The following is a 27,567-nucleotide window of genomic DNA, read 5'->3' on the forward strand; positions in this document are numbered from 1 at the left end:
TTTCCAATTTTGTTCATTTTGCTCCAGGGAACAATAAATTAGTGAAGTGTTTACTGGAATAAAAGCTCAAATTTACAATTTAAGGCCGACATAACCTAGTCTTTCTCAGCAAGAGGTTTGCCCCACAGAAGCTGGCTTCTCGTCCAGCTCAGGTCTGCGTGTCTGGCAGCAATGCGGGGTCCTGCGCGGTTGAAGGGGTCCTTGCTCAGGATCACCCCAGGGGGCCAGGGAGGAGACGAAAGTGGGACTAAATTCCCAATAATGGTGAGAAGCCACATTTAACTAGATATGACGTGTGAAGACTCAGACGCCCCGATGCGCTTCACAGAAGGAAGTGTGTCCAGCTTTGACCCCCGGCCTCTCAACACAACGCAGACAACAACAAAATACGGACAGACACGACGTACGTGGGTGACTACGTTGATAACATAGTGCACATATGCGTATCTGCGTCGATATTTAAACAATGTTCCGACGGCACAATTAAGGACAGGAAGGAAGTTTTCCCTTTGTCCGAACGCGCCAGATCAGCTCGGTGTTTTATAAAGAGACACCACCGGTCCGGAGATAAAGACATACGTTTGTTCAAAGGCTGATTCTTGGACGGTTTGTATTCTATCTTTGATTAGGTGACAAATTACTCTTTGTTCAGAAATAGGTGAGATCACTCAGTGGTTTCTGATGCCCGAGGAAACGCTTCATCATCTCCAGACGGGGAATGGAATGCTAAGACAAAGTTCCCGGGAAAATGTCCTCCTCCTCATGGCCTTAAAATCCTCCCCAGGTTTGTCACAACGAGACACATACAGCCCTCCACGCCTGTTCTGATGACGTCACACGTTGTGGTCCACCTCGTAGGACGGACATGGGGTCCCACGGCCAAGGCCTTGCGGCTGGGGCGCGGCAGAGCAGGCCGGTCGGAGGCAGGCGAGACACGTGTGGCCACGCCGTCTCGCTGCGAGGCGCGCTGCTCTCCCAGGGCGGGCTTTGCTGTCTCCGCTCCTCCTCTCATGCGAGCTGGCCCTCGGCCCCACGCGCGCTCGGTCCCACGTCTGGGGCCGCGGGGCCTCCCTGCTGGTCCCCTCGGGGCCGGCTCCAGGCGCCCGCCCCCTCCCCCAGCTCCCCGGACTCCTCTGTGCTCCCCACCCACCCAGGTGCTCTGGATGGAACGTTTTTTTTTTTCTCTTTTTGTTCTGTCTTAAAAGACCGACTGTGAGTCCCCGGAGGGCAGGCACCATTACAGGTTTTTCAGTGAATGACCGAGTGCAACAGCACAGCTCCCAGTTTCCCTGAAAACGTCAGTCTGTGCGTCGCCCGAAGCCCAGGGACTGTGCAGGTCGCCCCTCGGACCGGCCGCGGGACGTGGGACACAGGCACAGCTGTGAGTGCGCAGGAGACGCCAAGGTGCAACACACGCACACACACTCAACACACACACACTCATGCATGTATGCACACATACACTCACGTACACACACTCATACACACACCCACACACACACGCACCCACACACGCACCCACACCCATACCCATAAGTGTAAACACTCTCATATATACACACATACTCATGCATGTATGCACATGTACACGCACACATGTACACACACTAATACACGCACACCCCCCACACACTCATACACGTATGCACATTCACATACACACATAGCACACACACAGCCACAGAAGCATACACACACCCACATATTCAGATGCACACATACCCATAAACACACACACTCATTCACGTACAACACACTCATACATGTGTGCACACTCGTATACATGCACAATGTGCAGAGACCCACACATGCATGAACACATACTCATAAACATACACACTCATAAACATACAACACACTTATACACATGCACAGCATACACACACATACACATACACACCCATAAACGCACACACACTCATATATGGACACACAACTCACACACTCATACACTCATGCACACTCACACATGTATACACACCCACACGTGCATGCACACACAAACACGCATGTGCGTACATTATACACACTCACACGTGTGTGCGCACACACTCTGTCGGGACACACCAGCAAGAGAGCAGCACACGAGTCCAACGGGCCGCAAACCGACTCCCCGTGCCCCCACACCCCTTGCCGGCCACGACCCTGCGGCCTAGCAGTATGGAAGGCGCTCCCCTCTGACCACACCACACGCTACTGCATTTTACACTGAGAACTCAGGAGAAGCAGAGTGTCTCCATGACTGAAACTCAGCCGACATCTGCTGCCTTCCTTTGGTGACCCAAGCCTGATTGCTGACGCTGAATTTCTCTGTAACCTGCACCCTAACCTGGAACCCGCGGGGCATAAATGGATGAAGCAGACCACACCCAGACCGCAGGTGCGCGGCCGCCCGGGACCGCGGGACACACACACACCCGGACCGCGGGTCACACACACGGCTGTGCCCGGACCGTGGGTCACAGACACAACTCACCCCTGCACCGTGGGCCACACACATGGCTGCGCCCAGACCACGGGTCACACACGCGCCTCATCCCTACACTGTGGGTCACACATAGGGCTGGCCCCAGACTGTGGGTCACATGCACAGCCGCACCCAGACCACGGGTCACACAGTGCTGGAGGACCCTGTGGGGACTTCTGGAAAGTACAGCTCACATTATAAAGTGAAGGAGACACTGAAAGTTGTTTTTGGTTTTGTTTTTGGCTGATTTGTGTGGATATACTGAGGTGAAGCTGGTAAAATGTAACCCCAAGTCTGAACACCTGGGACACCTACTTACTAATGCGGGTGTGACGCTGGCCACGAGGGGGAGGGGCTCATCCCAGGGATGGAGCTGGAGCTGCCACCAGCTGAGGACGCGGGTCAGCGAGGCCCCCCCACCGTGTTCGTGGTGGTGGCGTCAGGGCTGCAGACACAGGAAGAGTGGCTTTTCCAGTGACCCTTCCCCGTCCTTGAAGAGTCTCCGTGAGGCGGGACTGAGGGGCGCAGCCCTCTTGGCCTGCTTGTGTGTTCCTGCCTGTGTGTCCACCGGTGTGCTCACCCACGTGCATGTCCATTGGTGTGTGTGTTCACCCGTGTCCACCCGTGTGCATGTCGTCCGTGTATGTTGTATGCTTGCGTGTTGGCTGGAGTCGCCCTCAAACACTCTCATCTCAGAAGTTCTACTGTACTCTGCCTGCCTGTAGTTCATATATTTCACATCAGTCCTACTTATTACGATAAAATAAAAAATCTTTGTGTGACAAAACACTTCTTAGGCTATTTTACAAACACACTGGGGTGCAGACCTCGTAACCTTTCTGTGGCGGAGGTAGGTTCTCTGGGGGCTGTGGGGGGACGGGGCCCTGCACAGCCCCGGTGGGCCATGAGCCCACACTGTGTCTGGGGAGGACGGGCAAGCTGCTGTGGGTCTGGCTGCTGGCAGCATCGGGCCCTGTACTGCCTGCCACTGAGGCTCCCCTGCGACTTCACCGATCGGAGGAGGTCCTGTGATGTGGTGGGAAGGCGCTCGGCCCCCGACGGCCCGTGGTCTGCCTGAGCCGCCCGGCCTCCCATCCCGCAGGGTCCACGCCTGGAGAACGGGCCTAACGCTTCCCGTGTTCCTCTCAGAGGAGACGGAGTGTGCAGCGGCCCCTGTCCACAGCCGGTCACCCGCGGAGCGACTCCCACGCCCATTTCCCAGCCACACGCAGTCCAGCTCGCACACCCAGCTTCTCGGCACAGGCCTGTGGCAGGACAGGAATCGGAGAACCGAGGCGAGGGGTCCTGCGAGGGGAAGACGGCGTATGACCGGCCTGCCCGGTGCGTGGAGGCTGTGGCCCTGCAGTCCTTCCCGTCCCTGAGGAGCAGGCCTCCCCCCATGGCTGCCGCCCGCAGGGGACGAGGCAGCGTGCCCTCTGCTGAAGGAGCCAGGCCCGAGGGGGGGGCGGCGAGAACTCACCACGGCTGTGGATTTACTATGTGACCCGGGCAGGTGAGCGATTCCGGAGACAGGATCTCCGCGAGAGCTGGTGCACGCGGGCGTGCTTCCCGCACAGTGAACCACAGCGGCGGCGGGACCCCGGGCAGGGATGCCCCCGCCACCAAGCCGGCTAAGCCCCAGCCAGTTCTAGAAACAAGGAGCTTTTGAAGCAAAGTAATAGTGTGGCCCGAGGTCTGCATTTTAATTCTTTGATTTAAATAAATGTAACCATGTTGAAAAAAAAAAAAAAGTTTTGCAGTAGCTGTAGCTAACGTTCCTCCCTGTCCCAGGTGAAGGCGCCTAGGTGATGCATGGAGGCTTACAGAATGCACCGGAAAACTCTCCAAAGGACAGAGAGCCAAACCGTAGGGCCCCCAGCACCCCGTGTTGAGGACGCACAAGTTCAAAAGCCAAGACTTGATGGTGGCAGCTCCTTCTCGCGCGGACCTCACCAGCGCAGGAGCTGCCGCTGGGAAAGAGAAAGAGCCAAATAATAAAGAGGCGTCTAAATCTGGCCGACCGAAGTGTGAACGGAAGCCAATTTGAGGGCCTGTTTTAGAGCTAATTGCCTCTGATTGAAATTGGTTTTGATTTGGTTTAAATTGGAGCCTCAGATGGCTACGGCACCTCCGGCATGGCCGTGTCTACAGCGACGGCGCATCTGGACACCGGAGGGCTCCTGGCGGGAGGACACGGGCTCTCGGAAGAGAGGGCGACAATGACGGAGGTGACCGGCGGCTCCTTTCCGTTGCTCCCTTCAGGTCATCTTAGCAAACGGAATTTTTGGAGAAGAAACTTCCCTTCAGAGTCAGAGCTCTTGTTAGGCAGAATTCTTACTGAAAAATCACTGTGATTTGAACAATTCTATTCACTGCCCCCCCCAGCTTTTTGGACTGGGGTCTCGGTGAGTGTCATGTCTGGGAATCGGGGCGCGGAGGAGGAAGGTTTGCGGGACTGCATGTGACAGCCGGCACCGAAGCTGCAGGGCTCCCCCAGGTGCGCAGCTCTCCCGTTCCGCCCCCCTTCCCTCCCGAGCCACCGGCCCTGGCTGGATGGACCAGGGACCAGGGAAAGAGTTTGGACGGTATTCATGTACACATTGAATTTTAATACATTTTCAGTTTACATATTGTACATAGTTAGACATGAAATTACCCACTTCTTTTTAAGAACATCCCAGATGTGTTGGCCTGGATAAGATCAGAGCGAAGTGTTATCTCAAGAAGTTTAAGAGGTCTGAAGAGCCAACACCAAGAGTTTCTCCTCTCTCCATGACCAAGAATGTCCTGTGAACAGCCAACTATTGAAATTCAGTGTCAAGTGTGACAAGAAGAACATTTCCAGAAAATTCCGTAACACAGAACTTTTGGGAGGTTATGGGGACCCTGCCTAATATGTCTTTATGAAGAATTAGAAATCTGATCTGTTCAATTAGAAATTGAACAGCATGCTCTTACTGTCAGGAAGCGGCCGCCGCGGCGGGCTCTCCCCCAACTCCGAGGACATGCTACTGACAAGCACATGTGCGATTCCTCTCGATCTGGATGGCATCACCCTATGCCCCGACGCAGGAAAAACTACTTACAAGGCCTCCGCGACTCAGATTAAAGGACATGAATAGAAGGGTCTTGTTAAGTAAACGGTTAAAAGAAATCACGTGTTGTAATCTATGGTCTCCTCCATTTAGAAAGACTTAGCAAGTAAAAATCAGTCATTTTAGTATTAAACTTTTGACAGCAGACATTTAATTGGTACCCACAGTTTTGAAGCTTCGGAAAACTGGTCAAGTTTAGATTTCTTGGGAAGGATCAACCAAATTGGGATTCACTTGTTGCAAAGACAAGTTTACAAATGAGTAGGATGTTTAGACCGACCACGACTCGGAAAAGGCCATCCCTCTCTGAAGATGCGGTCTCCCACCCGAGAAGAGGCAGGATGAGAGCGCGGCCCCTCCAGCCCCGGCCGGCAGGACAGGAAGGCCATGCCCTGCCCTCCAAAGATGTGGATGGGCGGACCCCACGCCATCTTCCAGGATGAAAGGAGAGAAGGAGAAAGCACTGGAACCGGAGAAGTGGCAGCTCTGCTCGGAGCCAAGGGATGAAAACCAGCAACAACCGGGCCCTCAGAAGGCTACTCTGGCTTCCGGGGGTGTTGAGACGCTAGCCAGCAGGGAGCAGTCCTACATGCCCGTGGTGCAAAGGCTCTTTCTTGCTTATAGCTGGCCTATGGAGCTGGACAAAGGCCAGAGTTTTGCAAAGGATTCGTCATCAAGAGATTCAAAGGGGAGTTGCCATGGTCTGATGTGCTGGCCACGTTCCAAGTGCAGTTAACCATGTTTTGATCATGAGGGGAGTATGGTTTTAAGCCATGAGAAAAGATGTCTTAACAAAGTGGGTTGACTTGTTGTTGCTAAGTCTGTCCGTTGTGAGGTCCTAAGAGCTATTTCCCCATCAGGCACTGCGGGGCTGACACTACAGGCTTTAAAACCATTAATCTAGAGGATGCCCTCCGGACGTGTGCATGCCATGAAGAAGACGCCAAGAGTTTCGTGATGCAGGGGCTAGTTCAGGAGGCCACTGAGCATGAGCAGGTGATCTATGGCACTAGGGCCTTGGACAGGGACCCTGTAAGAAACGACACGGTGTGAAATGGAGCCCTGTACTCTGAGACAGCCTGGTCGATCGCGGTGGGACGAGATGTGGAGTGAAATCCTCGGGAAAGGAATCCAATAGGGACTCCAAGGAGCATCTTTCTCTGCTTTGGAAATAAAGCAGTTTCCAAACAAAATGGAAGCCAGGCAGTTGGATGTGACACTGTTTACGACACATCGGGTAATTAAAGAAGAGTTTTCTGGGGTTCTTGGTCCTCATTCTGCTGTGAAACTACTTTCAGGTCTAGCCCTTCTTCCCTGACACACACCCACTATCTCCTCTGACTAGAGCAGCGAAGGCTTTCACCCGCTTTCTGAGACTTTGTACAGACGCCTCCCAAAACCCACGTAGGAGCGGACTCTGGTTCTGGACACACCGGGAAGACAGACCTCAGTCTGGGGATACAAGTGTAAGGGGTCAGATTTACGCTTAAAATACAGGAAACACTAAAGGCACAGGGGACGGGAGAGCAGAGCTGGCGGGCGGCCGTCTGAGAACTGGCGCACCCGACCGTCCCCGTCAGCGAGCCAGTGGACGTGACCCGATGCTGCCCTAGAGGAACCACGATGAGGACCGCAGCAGGCGGAGGGAACTAGCTATTGTTGTGGAGAGTTTCTGTCATTAGTGCTTTCTAAATGCCCATATGTTAAATAATCATATGAACTACAACTTCTAAAAAAGTCAATCCTTCACTGTTTAGGTTGGAATCACTTCCTGAATGTTCGAGTACCTCCGTCCAACCTCCCTTCCGTGCGCACGTGTCTCAGGACAGAAACTGCTGAGGCTTTAGACCATTCAGGACAGAAAGGCTACGGCACGAGAACGCTAAAGACCAAGGAGAGGGAAGAGGCAGAGAGAGTGTGCAGAGAGGTGACCGACGTCCCGAGGACCGGCCGCATGTGGTGTCGAGGTGCTGCGTGCACAGTGAGTCTGTTTAAAGACACCTGTGTTCACATGGGACACCTCCATGTGCTACTACTAGGTGACAGGTCTTTAGGAGAACGGTTGTCATGAAATCTTACTTGAGTTCTTGAGAGCTGGTGGCCAGCATGCTCCGGATACTTCTGTCGGCGAGGGGACAGCCCGACAGACTGTAAGACAGGCCAGAAGAGTGAGGTGAGTGCCGCCCCCCGGCTCACGCTCCCGGACAAACACGACATACAGTTGAAACTAAAAAGTTTAATGCAGAAAGCGATGGGGCAAGTGCTGTATATTGAATTTTTTTTTTGTATAATTAATTCTCTTCTTTGAAGATGTGTCTGTTAATAAACACCTTTTGGAAAATAGCATGAAAATATTTGCGCTCTTTGGTTTCCATGTTGGAGAACTGTCCGAATCGTGGCGGCTTACTTGCCTATGAAAAGCACTGCACAATGTGCACACGGGATTTATAGGTCAACATAGAGCACTTGGAGGGTTGACACGAAATTCGACGTTGGTACTTCGACAGCATTGTTGAGGTAAGCTGAAAACAATAAATCGAAAAGACAGAATCCACCATGAGAAAACTGAAGTCACACCTTCTATGTGAGGCGTAATTACCAGTCACATGACCACTCCCATCACACCTTGGTGTTGGACATCTGCCACCAAACAAAAACAAAACAGCCAGAATAGTAAGTATGTTTAAAAAAAAAAAAAAACTTTATGAAAGTTTCATTGTTTCCAGTTTAGCTGCAATGTCTGCACCGGGACTCAGGCGCCCGGGGAAGCTGCCAAACGCACGAGCACAGACGGCAGGGGCGGCGCCGCCACACAGAGCGCCCCGCGAGCCAGCGCGCCCCGCGGCCCCCCGCCCCGCCGCACCGGCAGCCGGAGACACTCGTGTGCTGCGGACGTCGCATGCTCCAACGGCAAGGCATGGACACATCGGTTTTTAAAAATAAGCCGAAGGGAGGGGCAGTCGGAGGCGCGGCCGGGCAGCCCGCGCTGTGCTTACGTGATCAAGTCCTTCTTGCTGTCCTTGCACTGGGGGTACTTGGGCTTGGGGCTGGGGATGGTCACCTCTCCCGGGTACCTTCTCTCCTCCAGAGCCTCCTGGAACGGGTCCAAGTCTTCCGGCTGCAGGCAAAACACGGCTTCAGGGCCGTGCAGGGGGCCCCGCGGCGCGCAGAGCATGGACGCGGCCCCGGGGCCGGCCGCCTCCGGCGCGCTCCCCTCTTCCCGCACCCCGAGCCTTTCAAACCGGCCACACCCTTGTCCCGGGCCCAGGGGGCTTCTGAGAGGGCCGGCCTGGACTCGGCTCCTCAGTCTCTCACCAAGTTGCCCCCACATTCTAAATGCATTCCTGTCGGTGGGCAGGTCCTTACTCGGGGCTTCTGCCGGGGCACTTAGAAGGGGGCAGGCCACTGGTCTGGAAACCAGAGACACCATTTCCCAGCCAGTCTCTTTCCTTCAGGGTCCGGGGGCACCTGCTGGGGTTCGCCCCCTCTCATCCAACACGGACCAGCAAAGCTCCACCACGAACCCTACAGGCATTTTAGGATGAGGCTTTTACAACCATCGGGGAGGATTCTGAGTGAGCTTAGAGCCCAAGGCAAGGGAAGACCCTCTGAGCTGCCTGTCCTGGTTCTCGCTACTCTAAAGCCCCGTTCCCCTGCCCACAGCGAGTGGCCCTGCAGTAACTAAGAATCCCCATAGATGGCGACGCCCCGCAGACGCGTCCCATGAGCGCAGGAGAGCGGTTCCACTTCTGGGACGGTCTGTATGATGCAAACACTTCTGTCGATTTATGAGGGTTTAATTTTAATTAAGATAAATTCAGAGACTCAAACGCCACGCCTTATTTGGGAGCAATGACTTAGCACTGCAGGAGAGAAAGGACTGGGATTCTCCTCGCCACTCCGATTCTGTTCTTCCGCGGTGCCTGGACACCTGGATCAGCGCGAAGGATGAAGACATCGGGCTTTAGGACCGGCCGGCCTTATAGCCAGGTGCCTTTCTCGCCAATCCTATGAATAGCTAATGCTCCCTTTTTCTGCACTTCCTTGTTTTTCTAAGAAGCGATTGCTTTCATGGTGGTCTCCTTATTGTATTTAAAAAGGATTTTTATTTTTTCCATGAATAAAGAAGATGTCATAATTTTCAGAACTGAACACTGGAGAAAAAGCTAGTACAACAAAGAACAACTGTTTCTTCATTTCTTTTCTTAGCCCAGAGGATATTTTAACTACTTTAGTAACTTGAGTGTGACCATTGTAGCTACAGGCGTCCCCCACTTTTCCAAAGCTTATGACACACCACTTTGCTCTTCTGAAAGACCCACTTTAGTACCTGCTTTTGCTAAGAAAGAAACCCAAATAATATTTTTGCTTTTACAAAAAAGGCAAGAAGTGCACGTAGCATTCAGTGCTGGTTTTGTGGCGAGCTGTGGGAGCGGCAGGTGCAGGCTGAGCCTCCTGAACGGCTCTGTTGCACGCTGTCCCCGGGAACCAGGCTCAGCCTCTTGGCATCGAGCTCCAGGGCTTGGAGCAGGGTCTGGGAGCATCTGGGCTTGATCTCAGGTTATCTGTGCACCTGTTAGCAATGTGTGTCCTAAGGTTCAGAAAATCAAAACCTGAGAGGTAATTTTTGGGGTCTGGGAACACTCAAAATATTTTCTACATAAATCAATTAATCATGCCATTCGACTTAGGGACGCTTCCATAGGCAAGCTCTATGTTCGGATTGCAGGGGAGATCTGTATTTTAAAAATATGTTCTTGACACAGGTGTTTGGTAATAGTGCGCTCAACAAAGATTTAGGTGATAGTAATAAAACGATTTTTTTCAGGGCTGGAGTATACCCTCTGAATATTTTGGGTTTCTTTGAGAACAGAAACTACCCTTAGTTTCCAAGGGCTCGCTAACTAATAACTCGTAGCTAATCACTTAAGCATTTAAGATGTACACTTCCCTATCTGCAAGGAGAACCGTGCTTTATAGTAACACGTCACCAGAAAAATGGACTGGCTTGCTGTTGACATATTTTCTTAGAAGAAAAAATTGGTACCAAAATGCACATGAGAGAGAATAAAATTCATCATTGAAGAGAGTTTGTGATTTGTTTCACCAAATCAGCACTTGTGAAAAATCTCGCCCTGGGCAGCGAAGTGTGTGGTCAGCCCTTGTTGGCGGAGGTCATACCCCGGGAGCCCATGGACGCCCAACCCCACACCCCAAGCCAGCAGGCAGGGAGGGGGACATACGGGGACCTCGGCAGTGTCGCCGCCGTCCGTCCTGCGCGGCTTCATCTTGGTGTAGTCCACAGGCAGCTCCCAGCACTCGTCCTCTCCCAGCTGGAAGCACCGGCTGCCCATCACCGCCTGCTGTTGGGGGGACATGGGCTCCAGGGGTGTCAGGACCGGGCAGCAGCTCTCCCGTGGCCGCGGCTTGTTCATGCTGAGGTCCAGAGTCCCATTCTCGTCCACCTCCATGTCAGGGTTCTGCGGACAGAGAGACATACTGATCACACAGGCCCAGCTGCAGCCCTGCCTTCAGCCAGTGCAGAATTCAAGCTTGGGTTCCTCCTGCGGTCTCCTGTGCATGGACTCCTGAAGGGAGCCGAAGTGGTCCCTTGGGTCACATCTGCTGGCCTGCGCTTGGCCACAACACTGGATGGCAGGGGAACGCCCCTCTTCACCGGCTGATGACCCGTCGTCTGTCTGACACCTGCCTCTCTCTGTGTCACACGCGTACAGTGGACGCATCGTCCTTCCTTGCATTCCGCGCCCTGTGGCGCGTCCCCGCTCTTAGGAATAGGCCGAAGAAAATCAAACAGGGACCTAATCTCCATTCTATTCCAGCTCAAATGACATTTCAGAGATCAGAGCTAGATACGCGTTTATGCTTAGCAATGCTTTCTCCGCTTCACGGGTGCGAACACTTCGAGATGAGGGAGAGGCACTGAGGGGCAAGGGAGAAGCAGCGAGAATTCACTTTCCAGCACGAACTCCTGTGCTGACGGGCTTAAGGGAGGGGGATGTGCAATCAGTTCAAGGAGTCCTTGACCTGCTCTGTTCCAGCAAGCCTGCGGTTTAGCCACCTGACTTAAAAAAATAGACGTACTGGGTGAGTTTCTTTTCTTTTTTTTTTTTTTTAAATGATGCTTTCCAACAGAAAAAGAAGTGTGCAGAGCTCGCCTCTCTGGAGCACGGGAGCAAGGAAGGATGCGCGCAGGACGGAGCGGGGAATCCTGCCGACACGCCACCACGTGTGTCCCCAGGGGGTTACGCGCTCTAGAGCGGACATTTGATTTCAGCGCCCGCGTGAAAGCTGCCCCCTCCCGCGTCGGGCGCCTCCCCTCTGGATGTCGGAGTGGAAGGCAGCGGCTGGGGGGGGGGGCCCACCAGGCTGCTGCCCCGAGACCGCCCAGCGTCACTGTGCCGGAGCCCCTCGTGCCAGGGAGCGCCCCTGCTTACAGGTTTGACCTGCATCATGTTTGACTAAACTCTCTCAGTCTTAGCTTTAATAGAGCAAAAAGAAAAAAAGAAAAAAAAATGAAAAAGAAAAAAAGATGGGAAGGGGCTGCTTCCTTTCCCCCTGCGCTCGCCTGCCTTGGATTCCGCTCAGGGCCGCGCCCCAGCCCGGGCCAGCAGGTGGGGTGTCTGCCCAGGGCAGCGGGGCAGGGTCGCGGGCTCTGGGACGCCCCCACCCCCGGCACTGGGCGTACCCGCGCGGTGCACAGGTCCTGCGGCTTGGTGGACAGGTTCTGCGGCATCTCGCGGCAGCGCGTGGACAGGTTGAGGATGGCCGTGGCCGCCATGTGCGCGGCCTCCATGTCGTGGGCGAAGTCGAAGCTGCTCTTGCTGCACGTGCTGCTGGCGCTGCTGCCGCCCCCGCAGCTCATGTTGCTGCTGCTGCTGGGCGCGTAGCTGCTGGTGGTGCTGCTGCTGGGGCTGGCGTTCTTGCAGTAGCGCTTTGCTGGGGAGACACGGGCACGGCGATGACTTGGGTCCCCGCTGCCGGCCGACAGCACAGCGGGGCACGCGCCCCGCCACCCCCACCACGCCCCTCCCAACGGCCCCGGGGACACCCGCGGCGATGGAGGGGAAGAGCCCGTCTGGCCTTTCCCGGGCAGAGCTGGGTGCGCGGTGGGGCCGCTGCCCGTCTGCTTACGGCCGCACCTGATGGGGACTCGGCCACCTGCTGCACGGAAGGGGCAGCCGGCTCAAGGCCGAAGGACGGGTGTCCCGGTCCTCACTGCCCGTCCGCTCAGCGGGTGGCCAGGGCCCACAGACCCCCTCCCTCCAGAGACTGGCTGCCCCTTCAGCCCAGAGGGGCCTCCACGGCCTGCTGGGCACGTAGGAGGGAAGCACCCCTTTCCCCGAGAAGAGCCCCACCCTGGGGGTCGCTTCGAGAGCCACGTGGAGGAAGTGGCACAGGGCACATCCGTGGGCACGGCTGGGCCCAAGGTACGCAGGGCAGCGCAAGCCACACGCTGTCCCACGTGCTGTCCCCTGCAGGGAGCCTGGCTCACAGGACACAGGGGGCAAAGGCCCAGTCACCAGGAGCATACGGGTACTTGGAGCAAATGTTGCTTTCATGGTGGATTGGAAGTCTCCTCTGGCCCACCGCTGGGGAAACCCTGGTGGCTGATTTGTTAAGGGTCCGTGGCCATTGCTAAAGGCAGCACAGTCACAGGGTGTCCCCTGTAGGGCGGACGGGTCTCCCCTGGAGTTCTGCCCATGGACGGAGCAGCCAGGGTGAAGCCCCCCACAGACGTTTCCCTCACAGTGTCTTCGACTCCGCCAGCAAGCCCCTCTTGCACGACCCCGCATGCCTCTTTGGATGTCCTTTCCGAAGCGAGCTTAGCCAGCTCTCCCTGCGTGTCTGACACTGTCCCTAGCGGTCTGGGACCTGAGTACCCCGCTGGGAGGGGGTGTACGTGCTTTCCTCCCAAAGGAAGGGGCCAACACCACAGAACCAAACAGCGGACCCCACACAGCCACCGCGGTTGGTCACCATGAGCCACACCAAGAATCTGCCCAAAGCGCCACATTCAGAGTGAGTGAACACTGTGATGAGCTTTCGTCACGGATAACTTTCCGCTTTGGACCCGAGACGCCCTTACTTTTGCCACCACTCGGCTGCCCAGTGGTGCTGGCACCGGGCGCCACCCCGACCCACACTGAACGTCACTGAGCCGCTGCCAGGCAGGTGGCCATTTGAAGGAGGTCCCCTCACGTGGACCAGAGGGTTGGCTGCACAGACTCAGACCCCCGAGCCGGAGGAGTCTGTGCCGGCCGGGTCCCTCTCTGTGAGGACAAATCAGCACACCTGTCTGGGACATGGCCTTCCCTTCCTCATCGTTCTGCGGGTGCACATACTGAAGCATCGGAGGCCACGGTGTGGGGTCCGAGCACAGAGACGTCCCACGGGGCTGAGGCAGCAATGTAGGGGGCCCGATAGAGACCCTCCCTCGAGGGTCGGCTCCCGGGACCTGCACAGCAGGCACGGGGAACCACACGGAGTCTGCGGCTTGGGGTAGTCTCCCTGGGGCTCAAGTCTGTGGCTTTACACCACAGAAATTGTGGGAGAAACGCGAAAGTACTTTTGAGGATTCTTTTCCCTGATGAGGGCCGGCCGCTGGCTCAGAAAAGTAATGGAATGCATATAAATAAGGAAAATGGCCATTTCATGTTGAAATAAGCACATTTCAGTTTCTAGGGGAGCGTCAGCAGGACATGTGTGTACAGCAAATGGCCCCGGACTCCTGGTAAAGGGTGTCTCCTTCGCCAGATGCTGGAGTCTGGTAGGACCGGGCAGGGTGCTAGCAGGTGAGTGACCTGGGGGCGACTACAGACGAGCCTGATCCAGGAGACGCAGGCGGGACAGGCAGCCACACACCTGGGCCCTGTCAAGGAATGCAAGCACATCTTTGTTTTGTTCAAAATGAAACTAAGAGTGCAGGTCCTCACAATTACCGCTCGTTTGGAAATCGCTCACAAAGCCAGCAGCAGGGACCGGTGGCCACGACAGAACACTCTCCCCTTTCCAATCGGTCAGCAGGCAGCACCGGTCCCTGTCCTCCTGGGTGCTGGCCTGTCCCTGGGTGGGATGGAGGCCACGCCTCCCCGTGTGCGGCTTCCGTGGCAGCCCGCCAGGCCTCGCACCGCATTGAGAAACTCCCCGTTCAGGACTCTCTCTCTCTCTCTCTCTCTCGGAGGAAGAAAGACTCTAGGGGATTCCTACTGGCTGAATATGGCAAAGTAAAAAAAAAAAAAAAAAAAGAACAACCACATTCACCTAGAGCCTCTTCTCACCCTGCCCTACTTGTGAGTCTCCCTAAATGTGTGCATCTCCCACCTGGAATGTCCACCTTCTTCTGTGTTGACACAATGGAAGAGGTGAAGCCCAGAGCTCTGTGAAAATCAGACAGAGAGCACAGTCTGGAGGTGCGCCTCCTGAGGGTTCGTGCCATGGGGGACCTGGGTGCACCCGGAGGGCTGTGCGCCCTCATGCCCCGACCCTCACGGTGCCCACACGGCTCTGTGCGTGGTGAGTGCTACTTGGAAAAGGAGCTTTCCTGTGAGAATGTAGCTCAGGGCTCTGCGCACCGCCTGCTCCTGTGACTTAAAGCACTGGCTCCCCGTACAGACTCTTCGTTTCCCACTCACTCATGCAAACAGGCAGCATTTGCTCGGCCGGCACCGGCACGGCGATTTGAGACCGAGGACAGGAGCTTACGGCCTGGCAGGAAGACAAGGTGTCTACCCGTGAGCCCGCCAAGGAGGAGACCCAGAGCTGCACGGGGGCCAGGAACAGGCGTCCGGCTCTGCACGGGCACCACCGGGAGGGACGTTCCCAGGAGGACTCAGCTCCGAGAGGCTCTGGAGCAGCCAGGCTGTGGGGCAGCCCGCTGGCAGATGTGGGCAGGAGGGCAGGGGTTCCAGGGAGCGCCGGGGCAGGGAAGGGTGAGGAGGCCAGAGGCCCGGTCCTGGGGCCTCCGGATGGCTCCTGGGGAGTTCTGGGAGCCATTGCCGGCAGGAGGCCTGGACAGGGCCTGGGGCGGACAGTGGGAGGTTGAGCACGTCGGGCGGCGCTGAGTTCGAGGAGCACAGAGGAAGTCCAGAGCCGATCACAGGCTCAGCTTGGAGAATCCAGAAGTTGGGAGTGACAGGGAGGCTCACAAGGGGAGCGCCTGGGGTTCTAGGTTTGGGCAGAGCTTGGGGTGGTGATAAATTGCCCAGAGACCCGAGCAGAGAGGTCTTGACTGGGTTTGGCAGCTGTTTCTGTCAGAACTGGACAACAGTCGGGGCTTTTCTGCCACAACCACTCGGTTCTGCCTTGCGCGGTGGGCCCGGTCACCGACGATGCAGGAGAGCGGCCGGGCCCGTATGACTTCACCTGTGAACACTGAAATTGGACCTTGATGTAATCTTTACATGGCACAGATTCTTCTTTTCTACCCAACAGTGTAGACACATCAGCACCACTCTCAGCTCGTTGTAACAGACGGGCTGGGGAGACCCCGACCCGCTGCTCACGGTGAGGGCCGGGCCGAGACACGTCTGGGAACCTCTGCCCCTTCCCACCCTCGCCCGCACACGGGCTCCCACGCCCGGCGGAGAGCTCCCCAAGCTCCTCAGCACGGCGGGGACGCAGGGCCCTTTCCTCACCTGCCGCACAGGTGCCTGTCCCCACGCTGAGGCACGTCAGGCCACAAGTCCTTCCTACCAACCCATGGATCTTCTACTTCTGCATAATTTCTACTCAAGCTCATGCTCAAGTGCGAGATTTGCCGTTTCGATGAACCTCCTGCTGATCCCTCCCGAGCGGACGTCTGGCTTCACTGTCTACGCGAGCGTGCGTCCCACGGCCTTCCGGCCGGTCCCTGCTCCTCCTTGACACTTGTTATCCAGAGGGAACGAAGAGCCAGACAGATGACACGTAACAGATGACTGATGCATGCGTGGACGGACAGACAGACAGAAAGACAGATAGCAACTAGCCAGTGTCTGGAAGAACGCAGGCACTTCACTTAACGTGTGTTGAGTGTTTGGAACACAGGCGGTGGGACCTAAGGTGTGATAACTGAAGACAGGATGAAAGTCCTACTTTTCTCCCCTGTTGGACATCTCCGCGGCCCACCCCTTGCTCCCAAGGGTTATGCTTCCCCAGCAACAGGCTCATTTCAGTTTCTCTTCAGGAGCAATGACTCCGTTCTCTGCACCCGCGGCAAGTCTGGGGGAGGTCACTGCCGCAGGCGGCCACTTGCTGCCGTCACTCTGTGCTGCCTGGCTTCAGGGACAGCTCTCCGCTCACACCCTATCGAGAAAACGGACCCAGCCACTCTCATCCTCATGGGCATTTCCTTTGATGTTTTAAAAGTCCGTTAGATGGGGGCGCCTGGGTGGCTCAGTGGGTTAAGCCGCTGCCTTCGGCTCAGGTCATGATCTCAGGGTCCTGGGATCGAGCCCTGCATCGGGCTCTCTGCTCGGAGGGGAGCCTGCTTCCTCCTCTCTCTCTGCCTGCCTCTCTGCCTGCTTGTGGTCTCTGTCTGTCAAATAAATAAATAAAATCTTTTTTTAAAAAAAAGTCCGTTAGATGCATCTAGTGTGAGAGAAATGGAGTCACTGCTGTTCTTTTCAGTAAATTACAGTAAAAGGGCCCTTCCTTCCTTTTTTTCTTTTGTTTCTATAAGACCCAATATTGAAGTTTTTGTTCCCTATTCTTGTTTCCTTGTGGGCCAGGTGAGGAGTTTGACTCAGCCAAGGTTTCTCACCAGAGGTCCTTTCTGGGTGGGGGAGAGTGAACCGCAGTCGTCACACCCCGTTCCTGGGGAAACCAACACCCAGAAGGGTTCACCTGTTCAGTATCACTCCGCTCTGAGGACAGACCAAGTAGGTTTGACTTCAAATCCACTAATGGGTATTAAAGCATGAAAATGTGCTCTACTGGTCACGACCTCCCCCAAAGGCCAACCGTCACGACGAGGTCAAGGAAACCAGGCCGCACAGGCCGATGGCAGCGAGCAGGTGTGGGAGACAAGCAGCCCGGGTCGCCTCCCCAGGCCGCCGTGAGGCACATGAGACGTTGTGTGGATTTTGCTTTCTCGGTCCCTCATGTGCAGCCCTTCGGTCACATGGATAAAATGATGACAAACCAGAAATTGGCAAATCATGATAAAGCAAAAATAATTACTTTCTGCTATACCCTAAGCCACTGTCTTTTTTTCCACTTACATGTTTGTTCCTCGGTGTTAAGAACCAATGCGCGCGAGGAGTCAGTACACGACACACCAGAGAACGACCGAGCTTCGCTCCCTGTGCGCACGGATTGTTATTAAGGCAAGTGATGACTACGTCAGAAACACGTGCGGCGACTCACCCTGAATGGTGAGGAGGTTCTGGAACTCCCCAGCCATTCACTTTAAATGAGTTTTTTGGTGTGCTATGATTTTAATTAAATACCTTCTTCTGAGAAGAGCTAAAATATCTTTAAGGGGCCATCTCCTCTCCTCTGCTACAGAACACCAAGATAAGACTAATAAATCATCAAAACGTCTACATCCCACATCCCAGCCAACTCAGGGCACATATCCTAGAATTCAAAGCAGAAAGGCAGTCAGGCAGTACGTGACATCAGGAGACCCACTCACCCCTGTCTTGTTCAGCGACTTACCATGTGAGTGCAGGGAAGCGACCAGAGCTAGCTCCGAGCCCGCCGGGGGCAAGTAAGCCCCGCCCTCTCGAGAAGCAGGTGGTGCTTTATTTGTTCTACCTGCTCTTTGCTTTTGGTGGAGGCGTGGTAGCTAGGTTACCACGGAGGCCCTGCCAGCCCCACTCCCCAGGGGGAAACAGGCCAGGGCCCGCCCCTGCTGGAAGGAGGCCTGCTGACACCAGCAGAAGCTGTCTGCTCTTGGGTGCACCTTGGAGTCACCGGTAACGCACAGAAGGCCACCGCACAGGCAGCGGCCCTGGGGCAGCCAGTCATTTGGTCCCGGAGCTGCCTGGGCGTCAGAACGCTCAGAGCGCCCCAGCTGACTCTCATGTGCACCCAAGGCTGAGAACTCAGGGGGGCATGCACAGGTCCTCCAGGGACCAGGAGCTCTGGGGGCTACGTCTGGCATTCCCAGGTGGCTCCGTGCTGGAGCCAAGCCCGAAGGACGTTCATGAAGATGGGGAGGGCATCGGGAAGCGCGCGAGCCGACGCCTCCGTCTGCGCGTTCCAACGCGGCCCGAAGGAGCTGCTTTGGAAGCTTCCAGGGAAGGCATCTTTCTCACCCACACCTGGGGGCACACAGGTGAGCGTGGCCTGTGCACGTGCTTTCTTTGGGCCCCATCAAGCGACCCCATGCTCGACCAGTTTGTAGGAAACGGATATACACAACAACAACATTATCAACGGCAAGCGTGACTCTCACTTAAAGAGTGTGCACCTCCTACCATCATATCCTTTGGGGGATATATCCCTGGTTTGCACCTTGGGAGCTATGGCCCGCTTGCCGTAAGTATGGCTGTCGTAAGTGTTGTACTCAAACGAGGTCTTGGAATATTTCTCCAGCTCTTTGGCGAGGTTGGAGCGGGGCGTGGCCGTGGGCACGCTGTTCCTGTAGCCGTAGTGAGGGATCTCCAGCTGCTTGACGAAGCACATGGGCCTGCGGGCAGACGAGAAAGAGTCACCGCTCGCCCTCCCACGGCCGCCGGTGAGATGCGGCTCCGGTTGGCATCAGGGCGCGCCGCTCACCGCCGCCTTCCCGAGCGGAGGCCACGGGTGTGGGATTTCCCGGCCCCACGAAAGCCGTTCCCCTAAAGGCCCGCGGGCGCGGGAGGAGCACCAGGTAGCCCGTCAGCTTCCTTTCGCACGGGCTTCAGAGAGTAAGCGTTGTGCCAAAGGAGGTGAGCTACTAAGACATTTCCCTTAAAAAAAATAAAAGAAGAAATAAAGAAAATCTCATAGGGATGTGGGCTGACCCCAAACAAGATGACATGTGCCTGGCTGGACACGAAAACAGAAAACAAAGAGGCGCCCGCAGGCCCGTGTTCTCACGCGAGGCCGGGCCGTCCCCAGTGCAGAGGGCCGCGCGGAAACGAGGAGCCCTTGCTCACCACACGCATCGCGCTTCTGCCTCGCTGTGCGTGCGAGTGCCGGCGTGTCCCCGCGTCCACCTCTGCGGGAGGGGTCTCTATGGTGTTTGGGGAAGTGACTTGAGACTTACAAGGGGAGTGCGGGGGGTCCCTTTGCTTCAGTCAAGCTACGGCTTTCCCGAATCACCAACACAGTCGTTCCGCTTTCATTTATTCAGCCTTTCTTGTCAAGGTGACGAGTGCCGTGCTGAGTCGCCCAAGGCCTGTTATCTGAGGCACGTGCCCGGGGAGCCTGTGGAGGCCCAGGGAGGCCCTCGCCCTGCCTTCAGAAAGCACGCGGCATGGGACACGATTTTAAGAGTCCAGGGGGAAGGAAGCTGGGCGGGTGGACAGAGTGTCCAGGTGAAGATCCAGGGAATGAAACCACAGAGGAGAGACGCAGGCGCGCCGACAGCCTCTCTGGAGACTCCCAGGAGTCTGGTGACCCCGGGACCGGATCGGGGGCGGGGGGGCTGCCCGGCGGGCAAGGCCTGAGGGTTTGGGCTAGGGAGGGCACGATCCCCAAGCCTTCAGAAGGTTAGGAGCAGCTCAGAAGGAGCGGGGCCTGGAGCAGAGGCCTCGGTGACAAGCTGGGCCTTGGGGATGTGCACAAGTTGTCCCGGAGTCTGCCCGCTGCGGCCGGGGAGTGGAAGACCGGAATAGGAACGGAAGCCCTGACGTCTTCCTGCCGCACGGTCTGCTCGGAGACTTCAACTCCTAGTTAAATGAGTGTGGATTTATGTATTTTTTAAAGATTTAAAAAATTTTAAAATTTGATTTGAGAGCACAAGGGAGCGCACATGAGTGGGGGTGGGGCCGAGGCAGAGCGAGAAGCAGGCCTCCCGCTGAGCAGGGGACCCCCGCACCCCCGCCTGCAATGCAGGGCTCGATCCCAGGACCCTAGGTTCATGCTCTGAGCTGACGGCAGATGCTTTCCTGACCGAGCCCCCTGCGCCCCACGAGTGTGGATTTAAATTATTTTCTCTTTGTTCCCTTCGTGTCTCCTTTCCTGCCCGCTGAGTGAGCGTGCCCGTGTGGAGACGCTGTGGGGACTGTCCACACGGAGACCAGGTCCTCTAGGCCTTGCTCACGCCGTGAACACAGGTGCCTGAGCAGTGCCCCGGGAGCTGGGGAGCACAGGGACACCCCGGAGACAAGGCCGTGGCTGGCGTGGCTGCTTCCCTTCGCGCCCTGTCCCACCGCCTCGCCATGCCCGGCTGGAGGCACAGAGGGATATGGTTCGTATATGCACACTGGCCCGCACACGTGTGTTCCACGATCGTTGCGGTGCTTCTCTGCAGCTCTGGCCTCTGGAAAGGGACCCGTGGCCACACAGCCACAGAAACACGGTCGGGGCTGCTGCTTCTGGCTGTGCGTCAGTGTGAGGCTCGTGTCTGGGGTGGTGTTCACAGTCTGCGGCCCCCAGGGCAGCGTCTCCCGCCTGATGCCTGCTCACCCAACAGGAGGGTCCCCAGGAGGGATGGGCTCAGGGCTCGTCCCAGCTCTGGGGTCTGACTAGAGGTGGCAGATGTGGACAGAAGCCCCGAGCCTCGGTCTCTCTCTACCTGTCCTCAGTTCTCGGCTGATAGCCATTCCTTCTAGATGGACGGAGCCCTGGCGGGGGGCTCCCCCCTGCCAGTAACAAACGTGATCTTCTGTGTGCTCACAGGGGCGCGTGAGACGGCTAGCACCCCCACACAGAAAAATCTAGAAGAACACACGCCAACATTTATTGAGGGTTTATCGCTAAATAGTACAATTATAAGTGGTTTTTATTTTCCTGTTTTTGTCTACTTAAGTATTTTTCATTTTCCATAAAAATCTTAACTTTTCAGAGCACCTGGGCAGCTCAGTAGGTGAACTATCTGCCTGTGGCTCAGGTCGTGATCCCGGGGTCCTGGGATCGAGCCCCCCGTTGGGGCCCCTGCTCTGCGGGTGGCCTGTGTCTCCCTCTGCAGCTCTCCCTGCTCATGCTCTCTCTCTCTGACAAATAAATAAAGTCTTACAAAAAAGATTTTAAGTTTTCTATTGAAGGATAAAAGGGTGTAGAGCCACCGGTAAAGTCCTTTCAGAAAACTAAGCTAATGCACAACGAAACCAAGCAGGTGTTCAAACCAGTTAAATACGGCCTTTTCCTACGAGATTTACCCCGAAGAGCTCCCGTACCGTAACCGGCGTGTGCGTGTGCGCGAGCGTATACGCTCCCCTTCCGTCTGCGACTGGAACCATGGCCGCCGCCTCGGAGGGGCCACCTGCTCCCCCCTCCCAGAGGTGGGCAGCCCCGCAGCCCGCAGGACCCCCTGGGAAGACCTGGGACCGTGTCTGTACCACCGTGTCCACTGAGGAGTCAGGACGACGGCCGTGCAGCCTGGGTGTGGGGGGGCCAGTGGGGAGGAGAGCTGACCGACGGGGTCTGGGGTGGGCGCTCCTCCCTCCGCCCCTCCCGGGAGCCTCCCTCCCTCCACTGAAACCGGGGTCAGCCCAGGGGATCCTGCGGTGTTCCCACGACAGTCCGTGACTGAGCTGCTTCAGGTAAGTCACTCGGCCGCCCTTCCCCCGCCTCCTGCTCATAACCCCTGGGGTGTCTGGGGACAGAGGGGCCGGCCCCTGGGGGGGCTCCCCCACAGAGAAAGGCTCTGGCCGTCCTGCACCGCAAGGCCTGGAGGCAGGTGGGTTCTCCGTTCTGGGCTCCAAGTTAAACTAGCATGACTCTGGGCATCTCATGAAGGTGGCAAGTGCCTCGCTTCCATCTAGCAGGCCCAGAACAACAAAACACCTTCCTGGCCGGAAAGAACCAGAAACACATCATCTACTCTCATTTAAAGACTCCCAGTGGGTGGACAGAGTCCCAGAGAGCAAGGTGGCCCCCACCTCACACAGGCCCTGTGGACCTGGGGGGCTTGGCTCTTAAAACTGAGCCACCGACCACGTGCGTTCCTGCCCCCGGGGTGAGACTGCCCGCTGCCCCCTGCTTCCCCCTCAAGCCCCACAAACCCCTAGTCCCCCAGTGCCCCAAACCCCCAGCCCCCAGCCCTCTAGCGCCCCCAGCCCCCAGCCCCCCAGCCCCCCCAGCATCCCAACCTCCCAGTGCCCCAACCGCCTAGCCCCCCAGAACCCTCAGGCCCCCAGCCCTCCAGCCCCCCAGTGCTCCAGGGGCTGGGTCAGGTACATGTGAATCTCACGGCAGGACCGGCCGGCATCTGGTACCTTAGCACTCGGTCTGAGGCCTGGTTGGACTTGGACACGTCACAGCTCTGGTGTTTTTCCTGGGCCTTTGCCAGTTTCTCTGCGGCAGCAATGGGGCATCCGGAGAGGCTGTGAGGACAGAGCACAGAGTGAGTCGACTCCGCCCACGGCTCTGCGGCCCATGGGCCCCGTCGCCCCCTCCCTGCCTCTCCTTTGGTCCGCACCAGAGCACCCCAAGCAGCTTCCCATACCTGCCCTGGGCATTCCTGAGGGGCCGGCCAGGACAGGGAGAAATGACCATGGTTGTGCTGTGCGTGACTTCCTGGGGGGTCTCCAGGGGATGGCCCTGATGGCCGTCCGTGCATGAAGCACACTCAGCCCTTGCCAGCCACAGCGAGCCCAGTTCTGTGTCCCTCAGGAGGACACGAGCGAGTGGAAATGACAGACACAGACTCCACCCCAGGATGCTTCTGCAGAGGAGCACAAGCCGCGGGGGTGGGATGAGCTGCTGAAAAGCCCAGGAACAACAGCTCATGGACTGGTGTGAAGGGGAGCTCTCAGCTGACGGTGGGTGCGTCACTGTCCCAGCCGCTGAGGCTTCTCAGCCCCCTGCTCGCCCTCCCCCGGTGGGGGAATGAATGGGAAGAAAGGAGCGTGCTCTCTAGGACCGCTCGGAAGTGTTGTTTTGGAACTAAGTATCTATGGGACAGACAGCGTGCGGGCTCCATGGCTTCGGCCTTTCTTCTTCCTGAAGTCACGGTGTCTACGCTCCGCACGTGTGCACAGAGCTGCACGTAGGTATGGATGTGTACGCCGCGAGACCGTCACGTCTCACGGACACGGGAAGCCCAGGACTGATGAGCCAGCGGAGACTAAACACCGTTTCAAACAGGGCTCTGCACAGCCTTACCACTCCGCAGATCGCTCCTTTCTCCTGCAGGCTAAGGCCAGACGGCCTCTGATGCGCACAGGGTTGCAATTTGTTTCATTATGAATTTAACACAAGTAACCAAATTTACCCGACAGCCGGGCAAAACATAAGATGGAACTCCTAACAGTTTCCTTCATTTAGGATATAGTTTTGCATGAGCGCTCGAGGCCGAAAGACCCATCCGAACAGATCCGTCCAGCTACTGGTGAAGGAGCGTTTGATACGATCTGAGTTTCGTGAGCAGCTTAGAAGTCAGGATAGGAGGTAAGAGGACTGGGATTGTCCAGAGCAAAAGTATGACGCCGAGCAAGCCCGTTTACCTGGCCCACGGTCATGCCAAACGGTCCCCAACGAGCACTTTGGGCCTCTGCCAGTATTTTGGTCATGTCCACACCGATGACTGGGGTCTCGGCAGAGTTTCAGGGGTGACCTCGTTAGGTCCCAGACCATCCAGTCTTCATGCCTTGTAACCCCTCCCTGTACAAGGTGCACAGCACGGCTCCTCCCCGCCCCTGGACGCAAGCTGAGCGTTCCCCGTGGAGGGCGCCTCCTGGGGGACGCGGGGCGAGTGGGTGGGACAAGGGAAGACAATCCACTCTGTGGAAAGGGGTCTCAGCGTTTGCCTTCCCCATGCACGATGCCCTCCCAGACAGCGGCCTGTCTCCCGGGGCAGGAGGGGGAGGTGTGCAGGGCACACTCCCTCTGGAGGCTGGGGTGGGAGGGGGGGGGCTGTCGGGGATCGTAGCGCAGCGGCCTGGGGCACAGGAGCGCTTTGCTTACCTTCTGTGCGAGTTCCTGTTGCTATTTACATGCCCTCGCCCCGTGCAGCCCGGAGTGGGGCACTTGAGAACATTCTCATGCATGGCAAGAACTTGACAGGGAGAGGCAGAGAAGACAGCCCAGCATTAAAACATAGAAATGGTCTGAATACAAGAATATGCAATTATTTTAACAAAGGCTGGGTTAGTTTACCACGGACAGTCCTACACACATTTGTGATGGACATGGTCAGGAAACACACGTAGGAAGAAGAAGGGTGTCTCAACCTTAGTGTCACTGGCATGCAAAGCAGGGCGCACTGGATGGGGGCCGCAGAGGTCAGGAACGTGGTAGCCGACTCGCTCCCAAGGGGGCAGGGCAGCAGGGCCTCCCCACATCTCCCACACATCGGCACTGAACATCGGTTACCACGTAACAGCACGTAGATGGGTAATTTTTAAAACATGCCTGTGTTCTAAAAACACACAGTATGGAGACAGCACGGTGGTCATGGGTGAATAGAGACTCCCAAACCCGATTTTTAAACAAAACGAAGTAAATAGCAACTTCTCATCTGGGAATCAAGTATTCTGTTATTCTGCCAGTGGGACAAGCTGCAATACTAAGTGTTATGTTGTGTTCCCTGTGAAGTCATCACAGGGACACCAGGGGGTGGGGTGCTGCAGTGGGAGGAGGCAAGCAGCCTATTGCTGGGAGACAGTATTTGAGTTTACATGGGGCGGTAACCGGCCTGGACAGTTTGCATGTCCTCTCCTAATGGGTCCTCAGTGAGCAGCTGCTGCTCTGGGGGAGTTGGAGGGGGGTGACAGGTGCTAGAGGGAAGCCACTAGGATAGGACCCCAGCCCTGGGCCCCATATGACTGTCCGTATCATGGCAGCAAGACCTGGGGGAGCCAGTGAGGTACAGGTCACAGCAAGACCATGAAGAGCAAAGTCTGCCCAACTGGTTATGTGTTCTGTATGATTCTCCTCCTTCTTTAGAGCAATCTCTGTCTTCCCTGAAGTCTGTGTGCTGTCCCCATCAGGGGCTGTCCTCCGTCCTGTCCTGGTCCTTACATACTGGCTACATTCTGGATTCTTTAGTCTTGTGGCTCCTGTGTTGTCCTGTCAATGCTCGGTGAGCACTGAGGGAACAAGGGTGAGCCAGCCTTCGGCTCACTGTGTGTTGGGGGCTGCTGGAGGAGGTGTCAGGAGGCCTCCTTCCCGGGGGACCTGGCCCTGGGCCCTGCCTGCTCGCCCCCGTCTCCCACGCAAGGTTTCATCCTGTGCTGCCACCTGGCCTTCACTCTCCCTTCTGGGGTCCGGATTCACCTACGTCGTTCTCGGTTCTGCAGGATTTTCCCAACTCCCTGCTGCGACATCACCTAGGCCCTTCCCGCGACACAGTGTCCCTCTCCAGTCAGCATTGCTTTCCTTTCCATTCATGCCACACTTTTCGAGATAAAGTCTTCCCTGGAGAGAGCAGAAGCTTCTGCGCCCGGCTGTGGCGAGGACCCCAAGCAGATGGCCGCTGTCTGTCCCACTGAGCGGAGACGCGGACTCCTTCCCGGGCTGGCGTCAGCGGGGCCGTGACTGAGCCCGGCTCTGCCGTCCTGTGGCTGCGCTCTGCCCCTGTCCCTCAGCCCCTGCCGTCCTCAGACCTCCACGGCAGCAGTGGTTCCCGTGCCCCTGCCCAGAGCAGTCAGTGACCCCTGATGCCATCCCCCCGGACTTCTTCCTCCCTGCGTGGGCCAGACCTTTCTAGAACAGCCTCTGTTCCCTCTTCTTGGCTGCGTGTTCTATGTGCTCCTGTCTCAAACTCCCGCAGTGGGCTTTTGCTCACGCTTCAGGCCTCCTCTCCAGCCAGGCCATCCCCAGTTCCTGCAACCCGGCTGAGAAAGCAGAGCCCGGGAGCCGCTGGGCAGCCGAGCTCTGTGGACCCCGGACACCCCCTGCCCTCCACCTGTGGGAGCACCACACACACTGCCCGCCAGCCCGGAACAGTCCGGGCCATCCTGTCCTCTGCTAGCGGGCCCCGCTTCTCCACCACTGCATCAGTCAGTGGAGTTGGCGTCCTCACGGCCACCGGGGGACTCTCCGTGTCACCTCCTACCCCTCCCTCTTTCCGCCTTCACATCTGCCCGTGTCTGGAGCATGTCTTGAACTCAACCCAGACTTTCCATCCCTGGCCACTGTCTCCGACACGCCTGGCGTCCTATGTGCCTGACCACGGCAGCCTCTGGACAAGCCGCAGACCCCTCCCCTCTCCCCCCAGGACCCCAGCTCAGTGCGGCCCCAGGGAAGCCTGCAGGTCCCTTGGGAAGCCTGATGGCGCAGGTGGGAGTCACCCACTGGGGAGCCCCTCCCACCATGGCCCCCTTCTGTCTTGAGTGCATGGCCCCCTCTTGGCTGCACTGGGAGCCCTTGGGGGCCAGAACCCCATCCTGTCCAGTGGTGCGTCGTCTGTGCTTCTAGGGCAGCATGTTGCAAACTGACTGCTGGACTGCCTTCACCTGGTCGGAGAGGATGACTGACGGAGGCTGGCCCAGAAAAAATTGGAAAAAAATCTAAAGTCTAAAAAAATGTACCCCCCCAAAGATTCTAATTTTTTCTCTTTGTAAATTCTTACGGTACTGTAAAGAACTACATGTAATATTTAGAAACGGCTTTCTGTAGATGCTCTGGAGGGCGGTCTCAAGGTTGGTGTGGAGGGGCTCACCTGGTGAGCCCGGGTGCGGTCTGACCCCCATCTGTGGGAGCACAGCCCGTTTCTACTAGTTAGACTTTTCCTGTGAAAATAAGGAGTCGGGAGAATCCCCCAGCCAGGGAAAGGAACTGATTTTCTACTTGGGAGGCCCAACCAGAAAAATGGCATCAGGCAGGTCTGCCTAAGATGTCAGCGATGGTCCCCATGCTGCGCGCACAGAGGGCCTGAGGCCCACGTAGGGTCTCGGCCTGTGCGGCCCGACTCGGGAGCAGCGAAGCCAGGCCCGGGCCGACACACAGGCTGGGGCCTCCGGCAGG

The 27,567-nt window shown here is 56.8% G+C and overlaps 1 protein-coding gene across 12 annotated transcripts in view; it reads right to left on the reverse strand.

Moving 5' to 3' along the window:
* MYT1L (myelin transcription factor 1 like) overlaps window positions 1-27,567 on the reverse strand; it is a 390,720-nt gene that overhangs the window by 49,249 nt on the left and 313,904 nt on the right. For 11 of the 12 annotated variants that reach the window (XM_059405073.1, XM_059405070.1, XM_059405071.1 and 8 more), the window contains 7 exons: window positions 24,565-24,655; window positions 22,875-22,982; window positions 18,987-19,198; window positions 12,269-12,519; window positions 10,806-11,042; window positions 8,559-8,680; window positions 7,642-7,710 (listed from right to left, as the gene is read on the reverse strand). In XM_059405073.1, the coding sequence (XP_059261056.1) occupies window positions 7,642-7,710; window positions 8,559-8,680; window positions 10,806-11,042; window positions 12,269-12,519; window positions 18,987-19,198; window positions 22,875-22,982; window positions 24,565-24,655 (1,090 nt within the window). The remainder of the gene's footprint in view (window positions 1-7,641; window positions 7,711-8,558; window positions 8,681-10,805; window positions 11,043-12,268; window positions 12,520-18,986; window positions 19,199-22,874; window positions 22,983-24,564; window positions 24,656-27,567) is intronic. The other variant, XM_059405077.1, reaches the window with a different exon arrangement.

This window comes from Mustela nigripes, chromosome 7, assembly GCF_022355385.1.
Source record: "Mustela nigripes isolate SB6536 chromosome 7, MUSNIG.SB6536, whole genome shotgun sequence".
Taxonomy (NCBI): Eukaryota; Metazoa; Chordata; class Mammalia; order Carnivora; family Mustelidae; genus Mustela; species Mustela nigripes.